We start from the raw sequence: 24,346 nt of genomic DNA on the forward strand, positions 1-24,346 counted from the left end.
GTTAAACGCAGCCACGTGTCTGGTATTCTGTGCAGGCGCGCAACACCCATTGAAATCAAGACATTGTTTTACCAAAATATAACTTCATCGGGTGCATTAACCAATTGAGCCTCCTTAGATGTTGTGGCATACTTTGTATCCGAAAAACGTTTTTGAGCAACTGGGTGTTTCAGTAGGCGGCGATGTAAACATTTCTGCTGTGAATTTCGTACCGTGCATCTTCTTTGAAACTGAAAAGGGATGACGATATCACAATGTTATTAATTTGTATCTTGTTACCAGAGGGCTTTGTACCTAAGCCCTTGCTTCCTCAACTTGTGATAATTTAGTGCCACCTTGTGGCAGGAATCGTTAGCAGTCTGAATTCGCTCTGTCTTTACCGGTGCAAGTCAAGTGAGTCGTCCAACGATGATTAATGTTTCCAAATTGATTTCTTTCAAAAACAAGCATTTACAATGCAATGGTTTTGCCTTTGTTAAAGTTAGAGCTATTGGCATTGCTCTTGACATTATTTTTATTTATGTTTTTTTAACATAAATAAATGGCATTGTCATTTACAATGCCACTAGCTTTATCTATCGCAAATGACACACACAAACACACACAGAGCCGCCCCACACACCCCCCCACACAGAGCCCCGCACACACAGCCCCCCACACACACAGCCACACAGAGCCCCCCACACACACAGCCACACAGAGCCCTCCACACACAGCCACACAAAGCTTCCTACACACACAGCCACACAGAGCCCTCCACACACACCAACACAGCACAAGCAGGCAACAGGGGCAGACGGAGGCACAAGCAGGCAACAGGGGCAGACGGAGGCACAAGCAGGCAACAGGGGCACACAGAGGCACAAGCAGGCAACAGGGGCCCACAGAGGCACAAGCAGGCAACAGGGGCCCACAGAGGCACAAGCAGGCAACAGGGGCACACAGAGGCACAAGCAGACAACAGGGGCACACAGAGGCACAAGCGGGCAACAGGGGCACAAGGAGGCACAAGCGGGCAACAGGGGCACAAGCAGGCAACAGGGGCACGAAAACGGAGGCAGAAGCAGGCAACAGGGGCAGGTGGAGAAAACACAATTTTCAACAGCCCACTTGGCTCTGCAACAGTTGCCTTTGAAAAGCAATACGGCGTAATGGGCATGATCAAATCCCGTCCCCTGCATAAAAAAAAACAGCCTGAGGCGACTGCTAACACAGATGTAGTACAAGGCATTACACGGCAAGGGTGCTGCTGCCGGCAATTATCCTGGTATTTAAACAAATCTCTCTCTCACACACAGAGCCGCCCCACACACACCCCCACACAGAGCCCCGCACACACAGCCACACAGAGCCCCCCACACACAGCCACACAGAGCCCTCCACACACACAGCCACACAAAGCTTCCTACACACACAGCCACACAGAGCCCTCCACACACACCAACACAGCACAAGCAGGCAACAGGGGCAGACGGAGGCACAAGCAGGCAACAGGGGCAGACGGAGGCACAAGCAGGCAACAGGGGCACACAGAGGCACAAGCAGGCAACAGGGGCACACAGAGGCACAAGCAGGCAACAGGGGCACACAGAGGCACAAGCAGGCAACAGGGGCACACAGAGGCACAAGCAGAGCACAAGCAGGCAATAGGGGCACACAGAGGCACAAGCAGGCAACAGGGGCACACAGAGGCACAAGCAGGCAACAGGGGCACACAGAGGCACAAGCAGACAACAGGGGCACACAGAGGCACAAGCAGACAACAGGGGCACACAGAGGCACAAGCAGGGGCACACAGAGGCACAAGCAGGCAACAGGGGCACACAGAGGCACAAGCAGACAACAGGGGCACACAGAGGCACAAGCAGACAACAGGGGCACAAGGAGGCACAAGCGGGCAACAGGGACACAAGCAGGCAACAGGGGCACGAAAACGGAGGCACGAAAACGGAGGCACAAGCAGGCAACAGGGGCAGGTGGAGAAAACACAATTTTCAACAGCCCACTTGGCTCTGCAACAGTTGCCTTTGAAAAGCAATACGGCGTAATGGGCATGATCAAATCCCGCCCCCTGCATAAAAAAAAACAGCCTGAGGCGACTGCTAACACAGATGTAGTACAAGGCATTACACGGCAAGGGTGCTGAGCACCCAGCCTCTCATACAGGCAGAACTACAACAGACCTCCCCCATCCGCTGTGCACCCATCTTGCCCTACACTAGACACCTGTCAAACAAGACTGCTCTACACCAGTCACCCAACCACGAACCACCGTATCTTTGCACCCAACCTCTCTTCCAAACTGTTGTACGCCAGACATCCTCCCCAACTGTGCACCCAGCCTTTCTTACAACCCGCTCTACCCCAGACACCCACCCACCCTAGGTGTGCACCCAACCTCTCCTTCAAACTGTTCCACACCAGACATCCACCCCAACTGTGCACCCAGCCTTTCTTACAACCCGCTCTACACCAGACTCCCACCCACCCTAGGTATGCACCCAACCTCTCCTTCAAACTGTTCCACACCAGACATCCACCCCAACTGTGCACCCAGCCTTTCTTACAACCCGCTCTACACCAGACACCCACCCACCCTAGGTGTGCACCCAACCTCTCCTTCAAACTGTTCCACACCAGACATCCACCCCAACTGTGCACCCAGCCTTTCTTACAACCCGCTCTACACCAGACACCCACCCACCCTAGGAGTGCACCCAACCTCTCCTTCAAACTGTTCTACACTAGAGACCCACCCTTCCCAGCTGTTCGTCCGGCTTCTCTTTCAAACTGCTCTAAGCTAGACACACACGACCCCAGCTGTGGACCCGGCTTCTCGCTGGCTCTACACCGGGGACACACCCACCCCAGGGTTAGCTGTGAGTCAAACAGCCTGATGTACACCACACCAGACACCCACTCACTCACTCCAGCTGTTCACCCCGCGTGCCAGACTGTTCTATGTCAGACACCCACCCTTCCATCCATCCCAGCTGTGCACCAGCGTGGCAGGCAGCATGCTGTTCACCAGACGCCATTCGCCCAACCATCCCAGCTGTGCACCAGCGTGCCAGGCAGCCTGTCGCCCACGTGCAGCAGGTGTGCACCGAGTCCCAACACAGCGCGGCTCTGCCTCAGACACCAAACAAAGAAGCCTCAATCTGACCCCCACTCCCTGAGCTATGCAGAGCACCTCTAGACCTCACCCCTGCCACACACACAGCAGCGGAGCGCACACCCTGCCGCACGAAGCAGGGCTGCGCTGGTCGATCACACGAGGCCAGCTGCACATGGACACACACACACGTCTGCACACAGCACCCCCACTGCCCGTCTCTGTAAGTCACTTCACAGACTGCTGCTGCACACCCAGGCCCTCCGACCAACTCTGTACCAACCAGGCAAGTGCCTCCCAAGATGCGCGGAGCCGCGGACACCAGCAGTCATCAGACACCCGCGCACCACTGCTTTGCATCGAGCCATCATCCCCGCCAGTGCCACACTCGCACAAACCCACCAGAGGCACCGAGCCGCACACGTGTGAGCTGCTCCCGCGCGCTGAGCTCCTTCTCCAGCTCCAGGGGTCGGTTCCTCCAGACCAGGTGATGCAGGTTATTGTACATGTTCTTAGCTACATAAAAGTGATTCTGCCACACCGTTTGCATGTTCCAATATATTATCACCGATTCCCTTTACTTTCTTGTAAGAGGAAAATACGACTGGATAACATTCTGGACCCTGGGGGGATAGGACATATTTCTTGCCCATGTGAACTAAGTCGGGACCTTTCAGCACATGGACAGTTTGTTTATTTCGGAGTAACGCTGCCGTGGCAAACAGCGAGTCGGCAGTCTGGACTCTGAAGCTAGTCCCCAGTACCTCCTGGCTTTTACTGAAACCGGAAGTGAAAGCGAGCCTGCGCATCAGCCATTTTAAGCACAGGGTTGGTATTCCCGTGGCCCCTGGCCCAATTGCCGGATGTAAACACTATCCTCTGCTCGAACACACACCATTCTCAGGAATATGAGGCCAGGTACATTCCTGCGAAGACGCGCAGAGATTTAATTAGACGGAAATGCGCGTTGCAGGTCTCTGCCATGGTAAAACGAAAACAGCCATTTTGTAGATGTGTCCTTGTTCTGGGATTAACCAAAAAGTAGCTGAGGGCCTCAAACACCCTCCCTGCCCCCACACTTGTAATCCGGGGACAGTGCAGGCTGCCCCTCCCGCCAGCTGCCTCCGTCTCCCTGCCTCCCGGGGGCTCACCTTGGGCTCGGGATGATGAGCACCTTGCTGTTCTCCTCCTTTGGCGGGTCTTTCTGGCCGAGAGCCGAGTTGAAGGACACTTTCACCATGTCTGCAGCTGAGGACGGAGCGCTGTCAGGTCCGCGGAGGCTCGGGGTTGTGTTGTTTCTGTAGCTGGCCTCGGCTGAGCAACAGAGCAAGAGCTGGAAATGCCAGTTCTGCGAAAAGTGGGCGGGCCCCGGGAGGAGGCGCTGGAGCAGCTGAAACAGCGTCCGCAGCAGCAGTCGCCTATGGCTGCTTGTGTAATGTTTACCAGAACGCTGATTTTTTTTGTACTTATATTTTTATGTTGCATTTTCGGTAGTTTTACATTTCCATTTAAGAGGTGAAGAATTTACACATTACAGACCGGAACGGCGTTATAAATTGTGGTGCAGGTGAAGTGGCACCAGGAAGTCTGTGTGATCATGTCCAACGACGATCATAGCCGACCGGTTCTTGTTCGGATGGCGACCTGGGCGGGAACGGGGACGGGAGACGCTGCGAGCAGGAGAGGGGGTGGGAACAACGGAGACCAGGGGGAGGGGAGTCTGCGGGGAGCGGGCCACGGCCGAGCCTCCCTCCCGTGCGTGCCTCAAGCAGGAACACATATTTATAAACTTTTTTTTTAATCTGTCTTGACCGCACATACCTATCTGCAACTTCTGCTGAGGGTCCCGACCAGGCGAGCTCCGTATACTCTTGCCGTCTTCCTTCTTCCCCCGGGCTGCGGGGGGCGGGCACTTCCGGCCGGCCGCGCTAGGATTGGCCGGCCGGCCAGTCACGGGGCGGGAAACGGGGGAGGAGAGACGCAGAAGTGCCGGCAATGCCGGACCAGACTCGGGGGCGTTCCCAGCGTCGCGTGACGTCGGCAAAAGCCAAAGAATGTCGGGAACGCCCCCGTGTCTGGTCCGGCATTGACGGACAGGCCCCTCGTCCAATGGCAAGGCTCCATTTACGGAGCCAGCCAATGAATGAGGAGGGCCGACCCAAAGCACACTACAATTCTCATCAGGTTTTCGCCTGCGCGAAAAAGCTGCGCAGAAAGCGCAGCTTTCGCCAGGCAAAACCTAATGATGCTAACCGCATTTATCCGAAGGGCAGCTGGGAGCTGGACCACGAGAAGGTATAGAATTAAGGATGGATTAGCTCTTAGTGAGGTTGTTTTACACCAAGAGTGAGGCTTTTTTTTTAACATTTAATTGCAGTTTCCCATTATTTTACATAAAATTGCGTTTAAATATTCAGTGCATATTTTAGTATTTGTCTATACACTACTAGCTCATGTATTGCATTCAAAACCCTATCCGCATAAACAAGTGTCTTTCAACGCTTCTCCTTCGTGGCACTCCCATTCTTGTTCCTTCACATTTTGACTGTCTTTTATTTTTGTTATAATTATTTTATTGACATTTTGAGGATTTCATCAGAAGTACAATAAAGTTAATAACTTACAATATGAATGAATATACAAAATATACGGAAAAGAGAAAATGCATATATTATAAATACTATGCACCAATAAATAACACGACTATAAAGATAAAAAGTAAAGTATACAGTTTAATAAATATGGCGTGTGAAACGTTAAATATTTAAATAATGCAAGCAACATACATAAGAAATATAAAAGTCTTAAAGAATCAATTATAGGTTATCTCAATAGATATATAAATTGAGTATAATGATTAAACATATATAGCTACAAATATAGAAAATAGTAACATGACAAATCTCCTTAGCCCTCGAGGAGTAATTCATTTGTAAAATTGAAAATTGTAAAATATATCGAGAAAGGAGTATTGAATAGAATATAGAAAAATAGTTGATATAAGAACTAACAGAGCATATCAATAGAAGTTGCATAAAGAGAAATGAGATGTCAATAAGAAATAATAGAAGAAAATAAGAAAAGAGAGAATAAGATAATAGAATAATACAACAAAACTATAAGTTAGTATAATAGGAAAGCATGAGAACCAGTCGGGGAAGGAGGGAGGAAGAAAAAGTATATTGTCAAATGTCAGATCAAGGGGTATTAGTATCCACTTCTGGAGTGTTGCCATCAATATCCATGCCACTATTCAGATTCAGGAAAGGTTACCAAACACGAAGAAATATGTCAGTTTGATTTTGAAGATTATAAATTATTCTTTCATGTGATGCTGTTTGGAACATAGTTGTCAACCATTCTTATTGCGATGGAGGAGATGGAGATTTCCAATGGCGTAGAATACATATTTTTGCTGTGGCCATTGCTGTGTGAAAAAGAGGACATAGGGGTTTGGTGAGTTTTGGAGATAACTGAAGGTCATGGAGGATAACAGCAGGAGTGAACGGAAGATGTAAAGGTATAGTAGAAGGATCAGATTTTCCCCACATATGCCCAGAAGATTGAATCAACGGACAGTCACATATAATGTGTGCTGAGTTACAGTTGGTGTTATTGCATCTCCAACAATTGGCATGGGAAATTAAACCAGCTTTCTTTAATCTTACAGGAGACCAATGCCAATCATGAAGAATCTTAAATAGACAAAATTTAAGTCGAGCTTCACGGGCTCCTTTATCTAGATTCTCTATTATTGTCTCCCATGCATCAGTAGTGTAAGAAATTGAAAGCCGTGACTGCCATTTAAATTGTAGTGTCTGTGTTAGAGGTTGATAAAAAAATGTGTTGTGAAAACTCAGTATAAACCAGATATCACTCCTTTGTTTTCCCCAGGTATTTAGGTATGATACTATCTGTGAATTTGACAGCACCAGAGAATGTGAACCTAATTGTTGTTCCAAACATTGCTTGAGCTGGTTATATTTTAGGGATTGATGCGGTGGAAGACCGAATTCCTCTTGTATTTGTGTGAATGTTTTAAAGTCACCATTATAACAAATGTGATCTAATGTTTGAATACCAGCTGCTTCCCATAATGGCCATGATAATACCTTCTTATTTATACGAACACCGGATATATTCCATTTGGGTGCCTTTTCATGAATATGTGAGTTTAAAGCTAATAAACGGTGTGCTCTTTGCCACAATTTGGACATGGCTGATAGGATTGGGTTTGTGAGTTTTTGAGTGCAATTTTAGTGTCCTAAAGTGCAGAAATATCAGAGCCCAAAGACAAAAGATGGTGTTCTAAATGGACCCATTGCGGAACATCAGAGACTCCCGGTAACATATGACAATTGAGAAATCTGCAATGCTAAGTTATAATGTTCAATGGATGGAAGGCTCATACCTCCAGAAGAATGATGAGCCTTTAATTTGGTCACGGCCAAATGAAGTTTCATTGAGCCCCATATAAAACGTTTTTATTTTGGAAACTTGAGTCTCAAAGTAGACAAGGGAATATGGAGAGGGAGCATACCCAAGGTATATAGAAAACGAGGTAGTGCCATTTTAACAGCTTGAACTCTACCCCACATGGAAAGATTTAACATTTTCCACTTATCAAAGTCACGTTGCATTTGAACAATCAGTGGGTTCAGGTTATCTGTAATCGTACCTTCCGTACCCTTATTCACTAAGATACCCAAATATTTAAGACATGAGGGTTGCCACTGAAAGGGGGAGTAGTGTATAGCCACTTTAGTGGTTCCATCAGAAATAGGTATGGCTTCACTCTTTTCCCAATTTATTTTATAACCTGAGAATGAAGAAAAGGTGTCTATAATTTGAAGCAAAGATGGCCATGAATTAAAGAGGTCTGTTAAGGTGAGTAATATGTCATCTGCGTGTAGATAAACTTTTGATTCACTTATAGGGAGGGGTATGCCTGAAACTGCTTCTGATTGACGAATCGTGGCTGCTAAAGGCTCCATAAGTAAAAGAAGTGGGGATAGGGGACATCCGTGACCTGTTCCTCTTTGGATCGGAAATTATTCTGATGTGAAGCCTCCACAATTAACTTGTGCGGAAGGATTATCATATAGTAGTCTTACTTTCTGAATAAACTGGTTTCCAAGGCCAAAACGTTCGAGCACTTTAGAAAAAGATAGTCCCATTCTATGCGGTTAAAGGTCTTTTCAGCATCTAGTGATAAAGCTAATGCGTCTTGTGGGAGGTTTTTAGCATAACATAGGGTATGCGCCAGTGTACATAAGTGATTCCTAGAGGAACGTCCTGGAACGAATCCTAGTTGAGTTGAGTGAATTAAGGAAGGTATTACCTTTTTAAGACGAGAAGGCAAAATGCTAGCAAATATTTTGATATCACAATTCCGGAGTGAAATGGGTCGGTAACTGGTGCAAAGCAAAGGGTCCTTTCCAGGTTTAGGGAGTACGGCGATTATTGCCTTGTTAGAGGATTAAAGGAGTTCTCATTCTGCTTCTTGAAAAGCAGAATATAGGAAATCAATTATATTATGTCCAGCTCAACAATAGAATTCAGCTGGAAAACCATCTTTCCCAGGGGCTTTATGGTATAGCAATTTAGATATTGCTTGACTGTGTCTTTGACCCTGTACAGTCCTTAGCAACCTTTCAGCTTGGTTTGCGCCACATAAATACCGCATACACACACATGTATCTAATGCACAAATCTGGAAACAAATTGTTAACCGTTGATTGACCTTATAAGTTTTGAGGAGACCTAGGCCAAACCTTTCCATCAATGTGTGACTAATATACTGTATTTCCAGTGAATTGAAACATTTAAAATATATGCGCTTAATTTATAAATCTTAATATTTGTTTTTGTTTTACTGATCTCCGCACCAAGAAAGTTACTTCTTGCAAAGTTGCTCAATAATAGTCAATGACGCTTCCTATGATGTAATTGTCTGTGATTTTCATGTTTTATGCAAATTAGGGGGCCTCACAAGTTAACTTTTTGCCCGGGGCCCCAAAAGTCCTAGGACCAGCTCTGGGTATGATGTATTGGGGATAGTCTATAATGAAGGGGAGTAGTCCAAATATATTTGTAAGAGGGGATATTAAATTGTTAATGGCTTGAATATTTGTGCTTTAAAAAAAGCTACAGTGCAAAAAAGTCTGTGGAAGGTGTTCAGTCTGTACAGAACTCGCAAGAAGTGGCATCAGACCTTAACACCTCACACGTTTAGCAGGTCTAGCATGAGTACATTTTAGAGCATTACAATATTTAATATAAGATTTTGCGCCTGGGTTATGCCAAAAAAGTGGTGCAACCTCAACACAAAATCTGGGCCTCCGCTTATATATATATATTTTTTAAAGCCCTGCCAGAAAGAAATTGGCAACAAGAAGAAACATGGTAGTAAATCTGCTCTGCTTAATCTGTTACAAAGTCTGCATTTTAAAATATCTTATGTGGTTAAGGCACCCGCTACAGAGATTTATTTATTTTATTTATTAGATTTGTAAAGCGCAACTGCTACACCAAAGGGTTTCCCGGCGCTAGAGGAGACGGAAGCAGCAAGGGCACAGACTAATAAGAGGTTATTGATTGAAGAGCCAGGTTTTAATGGCCCTACGGAAGCGAGCATAACAGCTCTCAGCACGAATGTCAAGGGGAAGGGAATTCCAGAGTCTGGGCCCTAAAAACGAGCAAGACTTGCCACCCATTCTAGATAGTCTAAACTTGGGCACACAGAATAAGTTTTGTGAGGAGGAGCGGAGAGAGCGAGAAGGGGAGTAGATTTTAACAAGGGATTGCAAGTAGTCGGGAGCATTCCCTGACTTGATCTTGTGCATGTAACTCAATGCTTTGAATTTCACGCAGCTATCAACTTTAAGCCAGTGAAGTTCGCGGAGGCGTTCTGTTATGTGGTCAGTTTTACGACAACTGCGGAGCAGGCGTGCGGCAGCATTTTGTACTAGTTGAAGACGTCTCGTAACTGCCTTGCTCGCCCCCAGGTAGAGTATGTTACCATAGTCCAACGAGAGGTTACCAAGGCGTTCATTACGGACCTCTGGGTGTCAAGCGGCAGCATCCAAAAGATTTTCCTCAGCCAGCGTAGAATGGTGAAACAGGTGGCTGCCACTTTATTGCATGGTAAGCCCCTTGTCTATGATCACCCCCAGGTTACGCACATGCTCAGAAGGAGATGGAAGTGGACCCATCTCTGATGGCCAGTGCCTGGGACTCCAAAGGTCAGGTTTTTGCCCGATGACCAAGACTTCAGTCTTCCCTCCATTCAATTTGAGAAGGTTAAGATTCATCCAATCGGATATCTCCCCTAGGCCAGTCTGAAGGAGGGAGATTGAGTTAGGGAAAAGACGATTTGTGAATCATCGGCATAGGTGTACAAAGTCAACCCAGAACGTTCCGCAATAAGGGCCAAAGGAGTGACATAAAGATTAAAAGGGAGGGGGCTAAGAATCGAACCCTGGGGTACACCATAGGGTGATGAATAGATAGTGGAGGTAGTAGCATGTGAGAAAATTTGAAAGGTCCAGTCCGTCAGGAAAGATGCCAACCATTTCAAGGCTACGCCACCGATGCCTTTTGCGGCGAGGGATCTGAGGAGAATTTTGTGGGAAACAGTGTCAAAAGCTGAACTGAGATCGAGCAATATCAGAACTGCTGTGTCACCTCGATCCAACAAGGAACGGAGATTTTCCGTAACGCCAAGGAGTGTAGTTTCAGTAGAGAAACCAGGACGAAAACCCGACTGGGAGGAGTGCAATAAATTATTTGTCGCCACAAACGGAGACAGATGCTGATGAATATGCCTCTCAAAACTTTGGAGAAGGCCGGCAACAGAGAGATAGGGCGGAAGTTGGAGAGAACTTTGGGGTCAGCAGTAGGCTTTTTCAGCAATGGAGTAACCATTGCATGCTTCCAACAAGCGGGAACAACAGCAGTTTTGAGAGAATGATTAAGTGTAGTGCAGATCATAGAGAGCTGTGGGGTATCCAATAGACGTAGTATTAGAATGGGCAAGGGATCGGTAGGAGAACCCGATTTCACTTTGCATAGAATCTCAAGAAGGGCTGCGGGGTGAAGATCAGGCCATGAAAGGAGGGGATAAGAGGATAGTGTTCGAGGCATGTGGGCTGCTGAATTAATATCTGTGCATAGATCGCCGCCTAGTGTTGGGTCCGGATGATTGCACGTTGTTGTCCTGGAAGAGTCTTCGAAGTATCACGAGATAGGTGGCTCCTCCCTTAGACTACAGTGCGCATGGGCATCCTCTCCATCCTCAGATTGTTTTTTTCCGCCATTGGGTTCGGATGTACTTTCCTACACTCCAAGTTCGGAGTTGACTAACTTTTCTGTAAAGGCCAAAAGGCCTTCGGTTCCGTCGGTATTGTTTAGCGCTCGGTACCGAGACACTTCAGAAACATTATTGCACTCCGGTCGTCGAATCGGGCCGCGAGGCCTTCTCGACACCACGTGGACCGACAGTCGATGGAACGAAGTCCATTTAAATACTGCCCGCAGTGCAAGTCAAAGTTCCCGCACACGGATAGGCATCCCGTGTGCAACAAATGCCTATCTCCTGATCACAAGGAAGATAGTTGCCTAGCTTGTGCCCAGTTCCGGTCGAAAAAGACTATCCGGAATCGACGGGCAGCAAGGCAAGAAATGCAGAGGTCCGCGCCAGAACCAGACAACATCTTCGACGATGAGGAAGAACTAGGTAGCGCCGAAGAATCTGATCAAGACGAGGAACAATACTAGGTGCACGACTCCGAGAATTACTTCGAAGAGGACGAAGAAATCGTCAATCTCGAGGAATACGATCAAGACGACATCGTAGCTGTTGAAGACGACTCCGATAACGACGAGGGGCGAACCGTGAGTACACCGCCCCATATATACACTGCACCAATATCAGAGACTCAGGTCGAGGCATCGCCAGTGGGCCTTAGCCAAGATCTACACTTTCGTTCTACAGCCCCGCAGTACCGCCCGGTTAAGAACATATTTGAAAAGTTCTCTGAGACACGCCATACGGCACCGGTTCCATTGAAACCAAAACTCGTCGACAACACAGTCTTCGGACCTAATGTCGTCGATCCAAAAGTAGTTAAGCAAAAGGTCCTCGAGCCGAAGTCCGTAGTCCCAACACAACCTTCGAAGCCAAAGACCGTCGAGTCTACATCGAAGACAAAACCTGTTGAGTCGAGCTCGAAGCCAAGAGCCGTCGAGTCCACCTCGCGGCCCAAACACGTCGATCCGACGCCAAAGCAAAAGCACGTCGAATAGAGCAGACAAGCCTCAAATATCGGTAAAGGGAAAAACACTGTCGACGAAAGTAAAAGGCTGACGCCCAAAACTAACGTCGAACCGAAAGTGAAACCTACTGTGGACAAAAACAAATCGGTCGAGCCGAAACCCCTCGATCCGAAAAAAGGCATTGAGCCAAAACCTCATACACCAAAAACACCTAAAGAGACTGTCGAACCAAACAAACCGCTCGGTCCGAAAAAGGTGGTGAAGCCAGCTAAGGACATCCAGCCGACCAAAAGTGTCGAGAAACATCAAAAACCCGTCCAACCTCCAAAAGCGGTCGAACCAAGTAAACCTACAAACCCAAAATCTGGCAAACCAAAAGCTACGGCACCAAAGGCAAAGACTGTGGAGGAAGAAATTATTCACCCAGACCCCTCCACAGAGGACCAGTCAAAGCTGTATATTGACCCAGCAACTGGCAAAGTGACTGTGTATACAAAGAAGAAAAGGCCTCTGCCAATAGCAGACTTTCCTAGAATGCCACTCAAAAAGAAACGGGACTGTGCTACCTCTCCTATCCTTTTTGAACCTATCAATCCAGCCATGCCTACAACCCCATATGCCCCAGCATCACCTGACTACAACCCAGACGAAGATCAGGATGCAGATGTGTGGTTTGGTTATCCACAAAACCCAACTGGAGGCCCCAACCTACAGCGATGGGGTGCTGGAGGAGAACCAGATAATGAGGGGACTCTGCCCATTACAGAACCAGCAGTTTACCCAACTAAGCAGTCACCCACTGAAGGTACAGTGGCCTTTAATTCTTTACTTGATAGAGCAGCTACCTACCATAACGCAGATATGCACTCTGATGCTATTGAAGAAGACTTTTTCTTTGATACACTCACAACATCTAAGAAACATGTAAAAACACTCCCCCATGTTAAAGGGCGTCTTAAAACATGCACATTTTTAAAGACACTGCTAGGCACGGGTCATTAACCCTAGAATTGAAAAGGAATATAGGGCTGCACCTATTGACCCTACATACATAAAAGGGCAACTACCTCTGGACTCCCTAGTGGTGTCCAACGCACGTAAAAGGGCGAACTCCCAGACCACCGGAGAGGCTGCTCCTCCAGACAAAGTCAAAAATCTTTGAGGCATCAGGCAAAAGAGTAGCAGCTCAAGCAGCAAACTCTTGGAGAATTGCCAATACACAGGCCCTGCTGGCCAGATATGACAGGGCGCATTATGACAGCTTAGAAGAAATTCTCCAACACTTACCTGACCCTTATAAACAGCAAGCAGATGAACTGATACAAAAAGGGAAACTCATCACCAATGCCTCAATTAAATGTGCCCTAGACGCGGCTGATAAAGCTGCCAGATCCATCAATACAAGCGTGCTGCTAAGGCGCCACGCATGGCTTCGCATATCAGGTTTTAAGAATGAAGTACAATCCACTATTCTTAATCAGCCCACAACCCAGACTTTTTCTTTGGTCCAGCAGTTGACTCAATTCTGGACAAAATGAAAAAGGATGCGGAAACAGCGAAGTCCATGGGAGCTCTCCAATCCCAACAACACCGGGGCTCCTTTCGTCGCTCCAATTATAGAGGAGGAGCTAGAAGTAATACCTCACAGCAATCCTCCACCTACAAGACTAACACGCAATCCAGGTACAACGAAAACACCAACAGGGGTGGATAATCAATCAATCAATCAATCATAACATTTGTATAGCGCGCTACTCACCCGGAAGGGTCTCAAGGAGCTTGGGGGGGGGGGGGGGCGCTACTGCTCGAACAGCCAGGTCTTGAGTTGTCTCCTGAAGGCGAGGTGGTCCTGGGTCAGCCGAAGGTGGATGGGGAGGGAGTTCATGTCTTGGCCGCCAGGTAGGAGAAGGATCTGCCTCCGGCGGTGGCTCTTCGGATGCGTGGTACGGCGGCGAGGGCGAGGCTAGTGGATCGTAGCTGGCGGGTGTGCGTGTGGAAGGTCAGGCGGTCGTTGAGGTACTTGGGGCCCAGGTTGTGGAGAGACTTGTGTGCGTGGGTGAGGAGCCTGAACGTGATCCTCTTGTTGACGGAGAGCCAGTGCAGGTTCCTCAGGTGGCCGAAGATGTGGCTGCGTCGAGGGATGTCCAGGATGAGTCGTTCTGGATGCGTTGTAGTCTTTTCTGCAGCTTGGCTGTGGTTCCGGCGTAGAGGGTCTTTCCGTAGTCCAGCCGGCTGGTGACGAGGGCCTGGGTGACCGTCTTCCTGGTTTCGATCGGGATCCATCGGAAGATCTTGCAGAGCATGCGGAGGGTGTGAAAGCATGAAGAGGAGACGGCGTTGACTTGTCTGGGCATCGAGAGGGAGGAGTCCAGGATGAAGCCCAGGTTGCGTGCGTGGTCTGTCGGCTTGGGGGCGGTGCCCAGGGCTGGGGGCCACCAGGAGTCGTCCCAGGCGGTGGGTGATGGCCCAAGGATGAGGACTTCCGTCTTGGAAAAGGGAGGAGCGAGATGGGGCGGAAGTTCTTGAGGTCGGTGGGGTCCGCTGTTGGTTTCTTCAGTAGGGCGCTGAGCTCGGCATGCTTCCAGATCTCCGGGAAGGTGGCGGTGTCGAAAGAGGTGTTGATGACGTCTTGGAGTTGGGGTGCGATGGTGGAGTCGGCCTTGTTGAAGACGTGGTGGGGGCAGGGGTCCGTCGGAGATCCGGAGTGGATGGTGTTCATCGTGCGGGCTGTGTCTTCGGTGGTCACTGCGGTCCAGGTGCGGAGGGTGGCAGTGGGGTGCGTTGGTTCGACGGTTGGTTCCGAGGAGGGTGTGCTGAAGCTGTCGTGGATGTCGGCAATCTTGCGGTGGAAGAACGAGGCGAGGGAGTCGCAGAGATCTTGTGAGGGGGTGATGTCGTTGTTGCCGGTGCTGGGGTTGGAGAACTCCTTGACGATGCTGAAGAGTTCCTTGCTGTCGTGGGCGTTGTTGTCCAGTCGATCCTTCAGTGATTTCTTCTTAGTGGTGCGGATGAGCTGGTGGTGCTTGCGGGTCGCGTGTTTGAGGGCGGTCATGTTGTCAGTGGTCCGGTCGAGGAGCCAGGCTTTCTCGAGGGTGCAGCAGGTCTTCTTGGAGTCCTTGAGTTCGTCGGTGAACCAGGGGGCCTTCTTGCTTCTGGGTTTGCTGGGAGGGTTCTTTAGTGGTGCGAAGTCGTCGGCGCAGGCGGTCAGCCATTGAGTGAAGTTGCGGGCTGCTTCGTTGGGGTCCGGTGTGCTGGCAGGTGGGTTCTGGCTGAGGGAGGCGGTGAGCTGGTCGGCGGTGATCTTGCTCCAGCTTCTGTGGGGAACCTGTTGCCGGTGGTGGTGGGTGGTGGTTTTTCTGAAGCTGAAGTGAAGTGGACGCAGCTGTGGTCGGTCCAGTGAAGTCCGGTGGAGTGGCTGAAGGTGATGTGCTTGCTGGATGAGAGGAGGGGGTCAAGTGTGTGGCCGGCGTAGTGGGTGGGGGTGTTGACCAGTTGCTTGAGTGCGAGGTTGTCCAGCAGGGTGACGGTGTTGCGGTCCTTGTTGTTCTCCAGGTGGAAGTTGAGGTCCCCTAGGAGGGGGTAGTCAGCGGAGGGGAGGTCGTGTGGGCTGATGAAGTCCGTAATGTCTTCGCTGAATTGTGTGCGTGGTCCAGGGGCAATAACACCAAAGGAAGGGGTCGTGGAGGCAATGCAAATAGATCCTCCACTATCACCAAACAGTGACTTCTTGTCACTGCCCCCAGACCATATAACACCGGTCGGGGGAAGACTACAACAATTTCTGCCAGTCTGGTTAAATATCACTACAGACAAGTGGGTCAGGCAAATTATCCAACATGGCTATTGCCTCGAACTCACTTCAACACCTCCCAACATACCACCCGTGCACCGTCCTATGTCACAGGAACATATAACACTACTGCAGCAAGAGGTCATCAGTATGCTGCAAAAGGGGGCCATAGAACCAGTCCCACTATTTATTTATTTATTTATGAAGCTTGTAGAGCGCACAGCTACCTCCGACGGAGGTGTCCCGGCGCTAAGATTACATGATTGTCCCCATAAAGAGTAACCAGAATCATATCTCACAGAGGGACGGGAAAATGCGAGGATCTGGCAGTGCCAAGTCCTACCGCTTAGTAGCAACATCAGGGAACAGGAGTATACTCCCTATACTTCCTAATTCCAAAGAAAGACTGGTCTCTCCGACCAATATTGGACCTCAGGCCCCTCAACCTGTACATTTTGTCGGAGCATTTTCAAATGCTCACTCTCCAGCAAGTCTTGCCATTGCTTCGCCAGGGAGACTTCCTAGCAACTCTAGACCTAAAAGACGCATACTTTCATATTCCAATACACCCTGCTCACAAAGTATCTCAGATTCACCATTCAAGGACAGCACTACCAGTTCAAAGTCCTACCATTTGGCGTCACAGAAGCCCCACAAGTCTTCACCAAATGTCTAGCTACAGTGGCGGCACATCTCAGAAGGCAACACATCCATGTCTACCCATATCTGGACGATTGGCTAATACACGCGCCATCGGCCCAGCAGTGTGCCAACCACATGTCAAAAACCATCCATCTCCTGCACAGTTTAGGCTTCTCGCTAAACTACCCCAAATCACATCTGCAACCCTCCCATGTACAAAAATACCTGGGAGCAACTATAGATACACTGGCAGCAAAAGCATATCCCAACGCAGCACGGATCAACTGAATGCAAACACTGATCCAAAGTTTCAGACCTCAACACTTATTACCAGCTCGAGTGTTTATGCAACTAATAGGCATGATGGCCTCGTGCATATTCATAGTCCCTCGTGCCAGGCTACATATGCGTCCGCTCCAAGAGTGCCTAGCAAGGCAGTGGAATCAGGCTCAGGGGCAATTACAGGACCTAGTGTTGGTGACCAGTCGTGCATACAACTCTCTGCATTGGTGGAATCCACAAAACCTTTGCAAAGGTAGACTGTTCCAAGAGCCTGTCCCACAAATAGTGTTAACCGCAGACGCATCCCTACTAGGGTGGGGAGCCCAGATCCTGAATTACACAGTCCAGGGACTCTGGACTGTACAACAAAAGAAGATGCACATAAACCTGCTGGAGTTGATGGCAATCTTTCTAGCTCTGAAAGCGTTCAAGACACACTTATGCAACAAAACTGTGTTGATCCGGATGGACAACATGACAGCTATGTACTATATTCAAAAACGGGGAGGAAGACACTCACCACAGCTGTCGCACCTAGCTCAAGCAATGTGGAAGTGGGCCATTCAGAGGAACATGTTTCTCATGGCAGAGCACCTCCCAGGCAAGGACAATCAAGTAGCCGACCTGCTCAGCAGGCACAGTCAACAAATGCACGAATGGGAGATTCACCCCAAAGTGCTCCAACCATTCTTCCGGAAGTGGGGACACCCGGAGATAGATCTGTTTGCCACAAGCGAAAACGCAAAATGCTAGTACTTTGCCGCCAGGTTTCCACAGTCGCAAGACAATGCGATATGGATGAACTGGTCAGGCAAATTTGCGTACGCTTTTCCCCCAGCTCCATTAATACCGCTAGTGGCACGCAAACTACATCAACATTCACTGACGCTAATCCTAGTTGCTCCCACATGGGCGAGGCAACCATGGTACACAACGTTCCTAGAACTGTCAGTGGTGCCTCATCAAAGACTGAGGCTCACACCCAATCTCCTAACTCAGAGCCATGGAGAAATCCAACATCCAGATCCGCAACAGCTGAACCTGGCGATCTGGCTCCTGAAATCCTAGAGTTCGGATACCTAAACTTGCCTCCAGACTGTATGAACATTATCAAGGCGGCAAGAAAACCCACCACCAGGGCATGTTATGCAGCTAAATGGAAACGTTTCGTCATTTACTGCAGTAACAATGATATAAACCCACTTGATGGCTCAACTCAAAACATCATTTGCTATCTCTTGCACCTACAACACTGCAATTTAGCATATTCATCCATCAGGATACATTTAGCTGCGTTAGCAGCATACCTTCAAAACAGGCAACACCTTTCACTATTTAGGGTGCCAGCAATGAAGGCGTTTATGGAAGGACTCAAGCGCGTAATTCCTCCAAGACACCCACCTTCACCAGTCTGGAATCTGAACATTGTTTTAACCAGACTTATGGGGCCACCTTTTGAACCACTACACTCTTGCGAAATACAATTTCTTACTTGGAAGATGGCTTTCCTTATTGCCATTACTTCACTTCGAAGAGTTAGCGAGCTCCAAGCCCTAACTATTCAAGAGCCATTCATCCAAATACATGCAAATAGAGTACTTCTCAGAACAAACCCTACATTCATGCCAAAGGTGGTATCCCATTTCCACATAAATCAAACCATCGAACTGCCAGTGTTCCTTCAAAATCTACAGACAGTAGCTGAAAGGGCCTTGCATACTCTAGATGTCAAGAGAGCTCTGCTATACTATATAGACACAACTAAGGCATTTCGACAAACAAAACAGTTGTTTGTTGCTTTCTCACCGCAACACAAAGGTAACCCTATTTCAAAATCGGGTATAGCCAGATGGATTGTTAAATGCATCCAAATATGTTATTTAAAAGCCAAACGCACCTTAACAGTTCCCCCTAGGGCGCGCATTCCACACGCAAGCTAGGGGCATCCATGGCTTTCCTGGGTAATATTCCTTTACACGAAATTTGTAAAGCAGCCACATGGACAACCACACATATGTTTACAAAACACTATTGTGTAGATGTACATTCAAAACGGCAAGCTGCTGTAGGACAGGCTGTTCTTAAAACTCTTTTCCAGACTGCTGCGACTGACACAGGTAGCCACCGCTAGGGGAAATACTGCTATACATTCTATGCACAGATATGAATTCAGCAGCCCACATGCCTCGAACGGAATATGCTACTTACCAGTATGCATCTGTTCTTGGCATGTAGGGCTGCTGACATTCACATCGCCCACCCACCTCCCTGGTGCCTGTCGCAGCCGCAGCATTCACTCTTCGCACGGACATCTCTTACTGTACTATACTCCATCTCTGCCACAATGGCGAAAACAATCGGAGGATGGAGAGGATGCCCATGCGCACTGTGGTCCAAGGGAGGAGCCACCTATCTCGTGATACTTCGAAGACTCTTCCAGGACAACAACATGCAATCATCCGGACCCAACACTAGGCGGGGATCTATGCACAGATATGAATGTCAGCAGCCCTACATGCCAAGAACAGATGCATACTGGTAAGTAGCATATTTCTTGAATCCCCTAGATTAGCAGGCAATGTGGGAGAGGTTTTGCTACCGCTTTGGTCAGATATCTCAGTAGATTTTATCGATTTTTGTGATAAAAAACTGAGCAAGTTAATCACATTTCCTACTAGACAGGGGCGGAGGTTTAGCTGTGGTTTGAGAGCCAGCAAGATTTTTAACCAAGTCAAAGAGTACTTTGGATTTATTTGCTGCTTCAGTTATCGTTTTAGTGACAGTCGGGCCTAGTTAGGGCACTGGCTTTATGATGGCGCTTCAATTTGCTTTTGTAGTTGAGACCTGCCGTAGGGGAATAGTCCTTTCTCCAAATACGTTCCAGTTTTTTACAATGCAACTTTTCCGTTTTTATTGCTTCGTTGAACCAGGGTGCCGGTGTATTGTGGTTAGCCACCTTCTTATGGGAAAGAGGAAGACAGATTTCAATAGCATCAAGGAGCCAGGAAGTTGTGATACCTGGTGCAGTATCCATATCAATCGACTTAAGTGGGTCGGTGGGAAGGTGAGTCTCAAGAACATTATTAGGAGAGACAATGTCCAGCTTTTTCCAGTTCCTTTTCATCATGACGGATGGGACTCTACAATGAGGCAGTACGTCAGTGGCTGTAAACATAAATCTGATGAGATGATGGTCAGACCAAAGGACGGGTAAAGCAGGGGAACAATGTAGATAAGGAACATTGGAGAAAATTGGGTCCAAAAAATGACCACAGCTGTACGTGGGGCCCCGATTATGTAGAGATATTCATAGCTTCCAAATCGGCAATTAAGTTTCGGCTTATACTATTCTTAGAATCCTCCAGGTGTACATTAAAGTCACCTAAAATCAAAAAATTACTGGAAGTTGTAAGAATAGAGGCTATGTAATCAGAAAGTTGTGTCGACCAGGCATTCGCAGGGCCGGGAGGGCGGTAGACCAAAAGGCCTTTAAGAGTAACCTTAGGATGAAGGGCATGTTTAAAACGCGCTGCCTCGCAATTACTTAAAATAACAGGATCGAGCTGGCATTGAAAGTTGTTCTTAAATATGATCGCAATGCCACCCCCGATTTTATTGGGTCTGTCGCTCTTAACAATGGCGTAATTAGAAGGTAGTGCTTCCGCTATGTCTGGACCGGAGCTTTCATGCAGCCACGTTTCAGTAATAAATAGAGCGTCGGGTAGTTCTTCAATTAAAAGATCAAAAATCTCACGTTTATGTTTAGGTAAGGAGCTGCAGTTCAAACTAAGAAACGTATAAGAAGGATTAGAGGAGGTAGTGACACGCGAAGTGCAACAACAACACAACTGGGGTACATCCAGAGAGAAGGTGCAGTACGAACAGGACTGGGGAAATTAATCCTTCATGTCAAAAGTGATTCAGCCCTGTATAGATGTGGGTCTCAGCGCGTGCAGGTGATCTGCCCCGTAGATACATTTCTTTGACTGAGTTTGACCAGGGGATATGGCCCCTGGAGTGGACCCGGTTAGGCGCAGACGGGCACGCCTTTGGTGCGCCCGCTGCGCGGACGGGAAATGACGGACATTTATGCAGGAAGAGGGCTGCAGGGTCAAATGAGCTAGACCGCAACCCTGCGACTCCCAGCAATATGGCGGCTTACCCCCAAAGCATCCTGCGACAGCACCTAATCGGCTGCAAGGGATGACAGATGGTGCAAGGGTAAGTGGGTGAGTGCAAATAACAATGATCACAAAGATAAAATGAATTAAAACAAATGGTAGCTCGCTGCCTAACTTTTTCTGAAGTGCTAGGTGCTTAGTGCTTCGTGCCATAGAAGATCACAGAGATCTGTGTGCGGCAACAAAATCTCAAGGAATAATTAAAACAATGGAAAGATCACTCTGGAGGTTAACTTATTTGCTGGTGAGATCTGTGTTTTGTCTAGACTCCGTTATTAAGAATCAAAGTAGCATAGAGGGTTAATATGTCTCATGCAAAGCACACCATGTATCGTGCAGATGTGAGATTTGTATTATTTTTTGTAAATTGGTAAGTGGGTTACTGCTTTTAACACAGCTCCTTTTGTTACTTGAAGTTCATAAATTGTAATCCTCCTAATATAATACTGTGATATATGAAGGAAATGTGGCTCCTACAGATTGTAACCCTCACTGCCTTATGTAACGCACCCTGTACATTGATTATCACGGATATGATTTAATGTCAATGTATAATGTGTTGTACGTGTGATGTAAAGCACTCTGACACCGTGCAATGGGATGAGTAGGACTATAGCACTATAAAATAAATAAAACCAAATAGTAGTATTTAAATTTGTCTATATACTGAGACAGACCAACACACTGGACATTCTTACAGAGCATGCATCTCTCTCTCTCTCATATATAGGGACTGAAGAAAGTCAATACCATGCCTCTCGTATTTGTGTAATGGGTACAAGCTTTGTGCCTTTCTTTCCCCTCTTTCGTATTAGCATCTATGTATGAGACTCCAGATAGCTCCCAGCCGGGATCTTACAACAAAAGGAGACGCGATGGCTCCTTAACTTCGGTCTTTGTTATGGGCCCACTGATATCTGATAAGCAGCTTCCTCGCTTGCACATTGCTGCTCGGAACGAAAGCAGACAACGTGCAAGCGCTGCTGAATATGTCCTGGTGTCGGAAAATTGCACTGGACAAGTTGAACACATATCTGTGGGGCCTAACCTCTTGACCGGGTAGAATGCGTCCCCCCTGTAAAAAGTGGGTAGACCCAGTCTACCCGCGTGTACCCTCGACTCATGCCCTGAGTATTATCATGTGTGGATATTGTTATAGAGCGCTGTTTGGGCTATACCTGTTAAAGGCTCTGAACCAAAGTTAAAGGCCTGAGGTGCAGGTGAGATCCTATAACGAGGGTGAGGGGCTTTAACAAAAGGTATAGACCGAAGCAGAAGGGCTATTAGAACATTCTACCCACTGAGGGTAGAATGTTCTAAATAAATAAGGGAGAAACATGAAGACAAACGTTGAAATCTTGGAGCCTCTAGCTTATACCAGCCATTATAAGCTCGGAGTTAATCCATTGTCTTCCATGGAGACCTCAACATTCCAGTGTATTAATTGTGCTTTCACTAATATTTACCAATGCAGTGCCAGTGTTGATGCATTTATTCTGCACTAAGTACAGTTGATATGCATTTGTTGTTAGTGGCACTACACACCCATTTATTGCAATTTTGTTTTTATTGCAGAACATCCAGAAGATGCTAGGCCTAGCTCCGTCCCGAGCAGCGACAAAGCAGGCTGGGGGATTCCTCGGCCCCCCACCACAGGCAGGGAAATTTGCGTAATCTTGGAAACCTGAAGAATGGGCGTTCCTACAGGATGAATGTCTTAAGACTCTTCTGTTTGCGGCAAGGAGTGAGAAACATAAGCTTCGTTCCCACCCCCAAATCCACCTGCAGTATTTCCGCCTTGCCTGACGGGTCCTTCTAGGCGCTCCTTTGCTATCAATTCTTCCTAAATATTATAGTGAAACGGCAGTTGATACAATTCTGGCCTTCAAAAAAGAGTGCTTCTAAGATTGCAACGTTACATGGAATTTGGTATAGAAACATTGCTCAGCTAGAGCTACTTGGAAGTACTGCTCATCTCTCAGCGCTCCACATCAAAGCGACTGACACAAAGAAGGGCTCTTAAAGTTATTGGGACCCATCTCTTTTAAGCCCTAGGGACAGTTAGTAGATACAATATTACATTGTAGGCTTAGGCACATCCACCCACCATCTCCTTGTGCTGATCAACCACCACACATTATCTTTTCAAGGTAGGCATTGCTGTAAAGTGACTGGCTGAAAGGTGCTCTCTCAAAGCCTTTGTTTAATATTGTGATAACTGCTATTGCTAATTCGCTACTGAAAAATTTGAATGTCTTTAGATTTTCAGCTATAGTTTAAAAAAAAAAGTTTTATTTATAAATGTGCACATCTGATGTTACTTGTTCAAAGCTGCAGTTCACTAGCTGTGTACCATTACTTATTTGGAACTCAAAAACCCAATACTTAAAAAACTTTGGCAAGTATTGAAACTGTTCAAAAAATCAGGAACATTGCCTTATCTGCAGAATACTGTATCCATGGGATCTACAAAAGCATAACATGACATCCCAGTTGGGTAGGCTTCAAACATCACTGCATTAGGTGACGACCAGACTGCTTGTGTAATTCAGTATTGCATCATAAAATGCTGCCAAACTGCAGGCAGTTTAACCAAGGCAAAACGACATTTTTAAGCTGTGCTTAAGGTAATGCATCTCTAACCGGGCAGGATTAATAAAAATTGATAAGCCAGACGAAAGGAACATTAGTTAATGTTTGTCGACGAGGAGGTGCTGCAACGCAACACAAAGGTACAAAGAATAAAATAATTATTTTAAATCACATGCTTGTTTCTTTTCTTGGTTCGTTTGCAAGTGACTGTGAACAGTGAGTGTTCATTCAATGCAGCAACATAATCTTAAGTAAGAAAAGTTGCGTTGGTGCTTTGATGAGCTATTGTTTTTAAAATGGAATCAGTGCAACATGTCCACTCTGCCAGGCCTTGTGATGGGTACACGGTGTGACTTCAAGTATTGCTTCACCTTACAGATGAGGTGTTACTTTAAAAGAAAGGATCAAAATGGATGAGAAAGAGTGCACTATTACGTTAAAAGTGAAGTTTTGAAGTTGTCGTGCTCC

The 24,346-nt window shown here is 47.4% G+C and overlaps 1 protein-coding gene across 1 annotated transcript in view; it reads left to right on the forward strand.

The window, feature by feature from the left end:
- TMCO1 (transmembrane and coiled-coil domains 1) overlaps window positions 1-24,049 on the forward strand; it is a 222,114-nt gene extending 198,065 nt beyond the window's left edge. The window contains exon 7 of the mRNA XM_086956986.1: window positions 22,862-24,049. Within this exon, the coding sequence (XP_086813112.1) occupies window positions 22,862-22,960 (99 nt within the window). The 3' untranslated portion in view covers window positions 22,961-24,049. The remainder of the gene's footprint in view (window positions 1-22,861) is intronic.
- Window positions 24,050-24,346: the final 297 nt, after the last annotated feature.

The sequence above is a fragment of the Lissotriton vulgaris genome, chromosome 1_1, assembly GCF_964263255.1.
Source record: "Lissotriton vulgaris chromosome 1_1, aLisVul1.2, whole genome shotgun sequence".
Lineage (NCBI taxonomy): Eukaryota > Metazoa > Chordata > Amphibia > Caudata > Salamandridae > Lissotriton > Lissotriton vulgaris.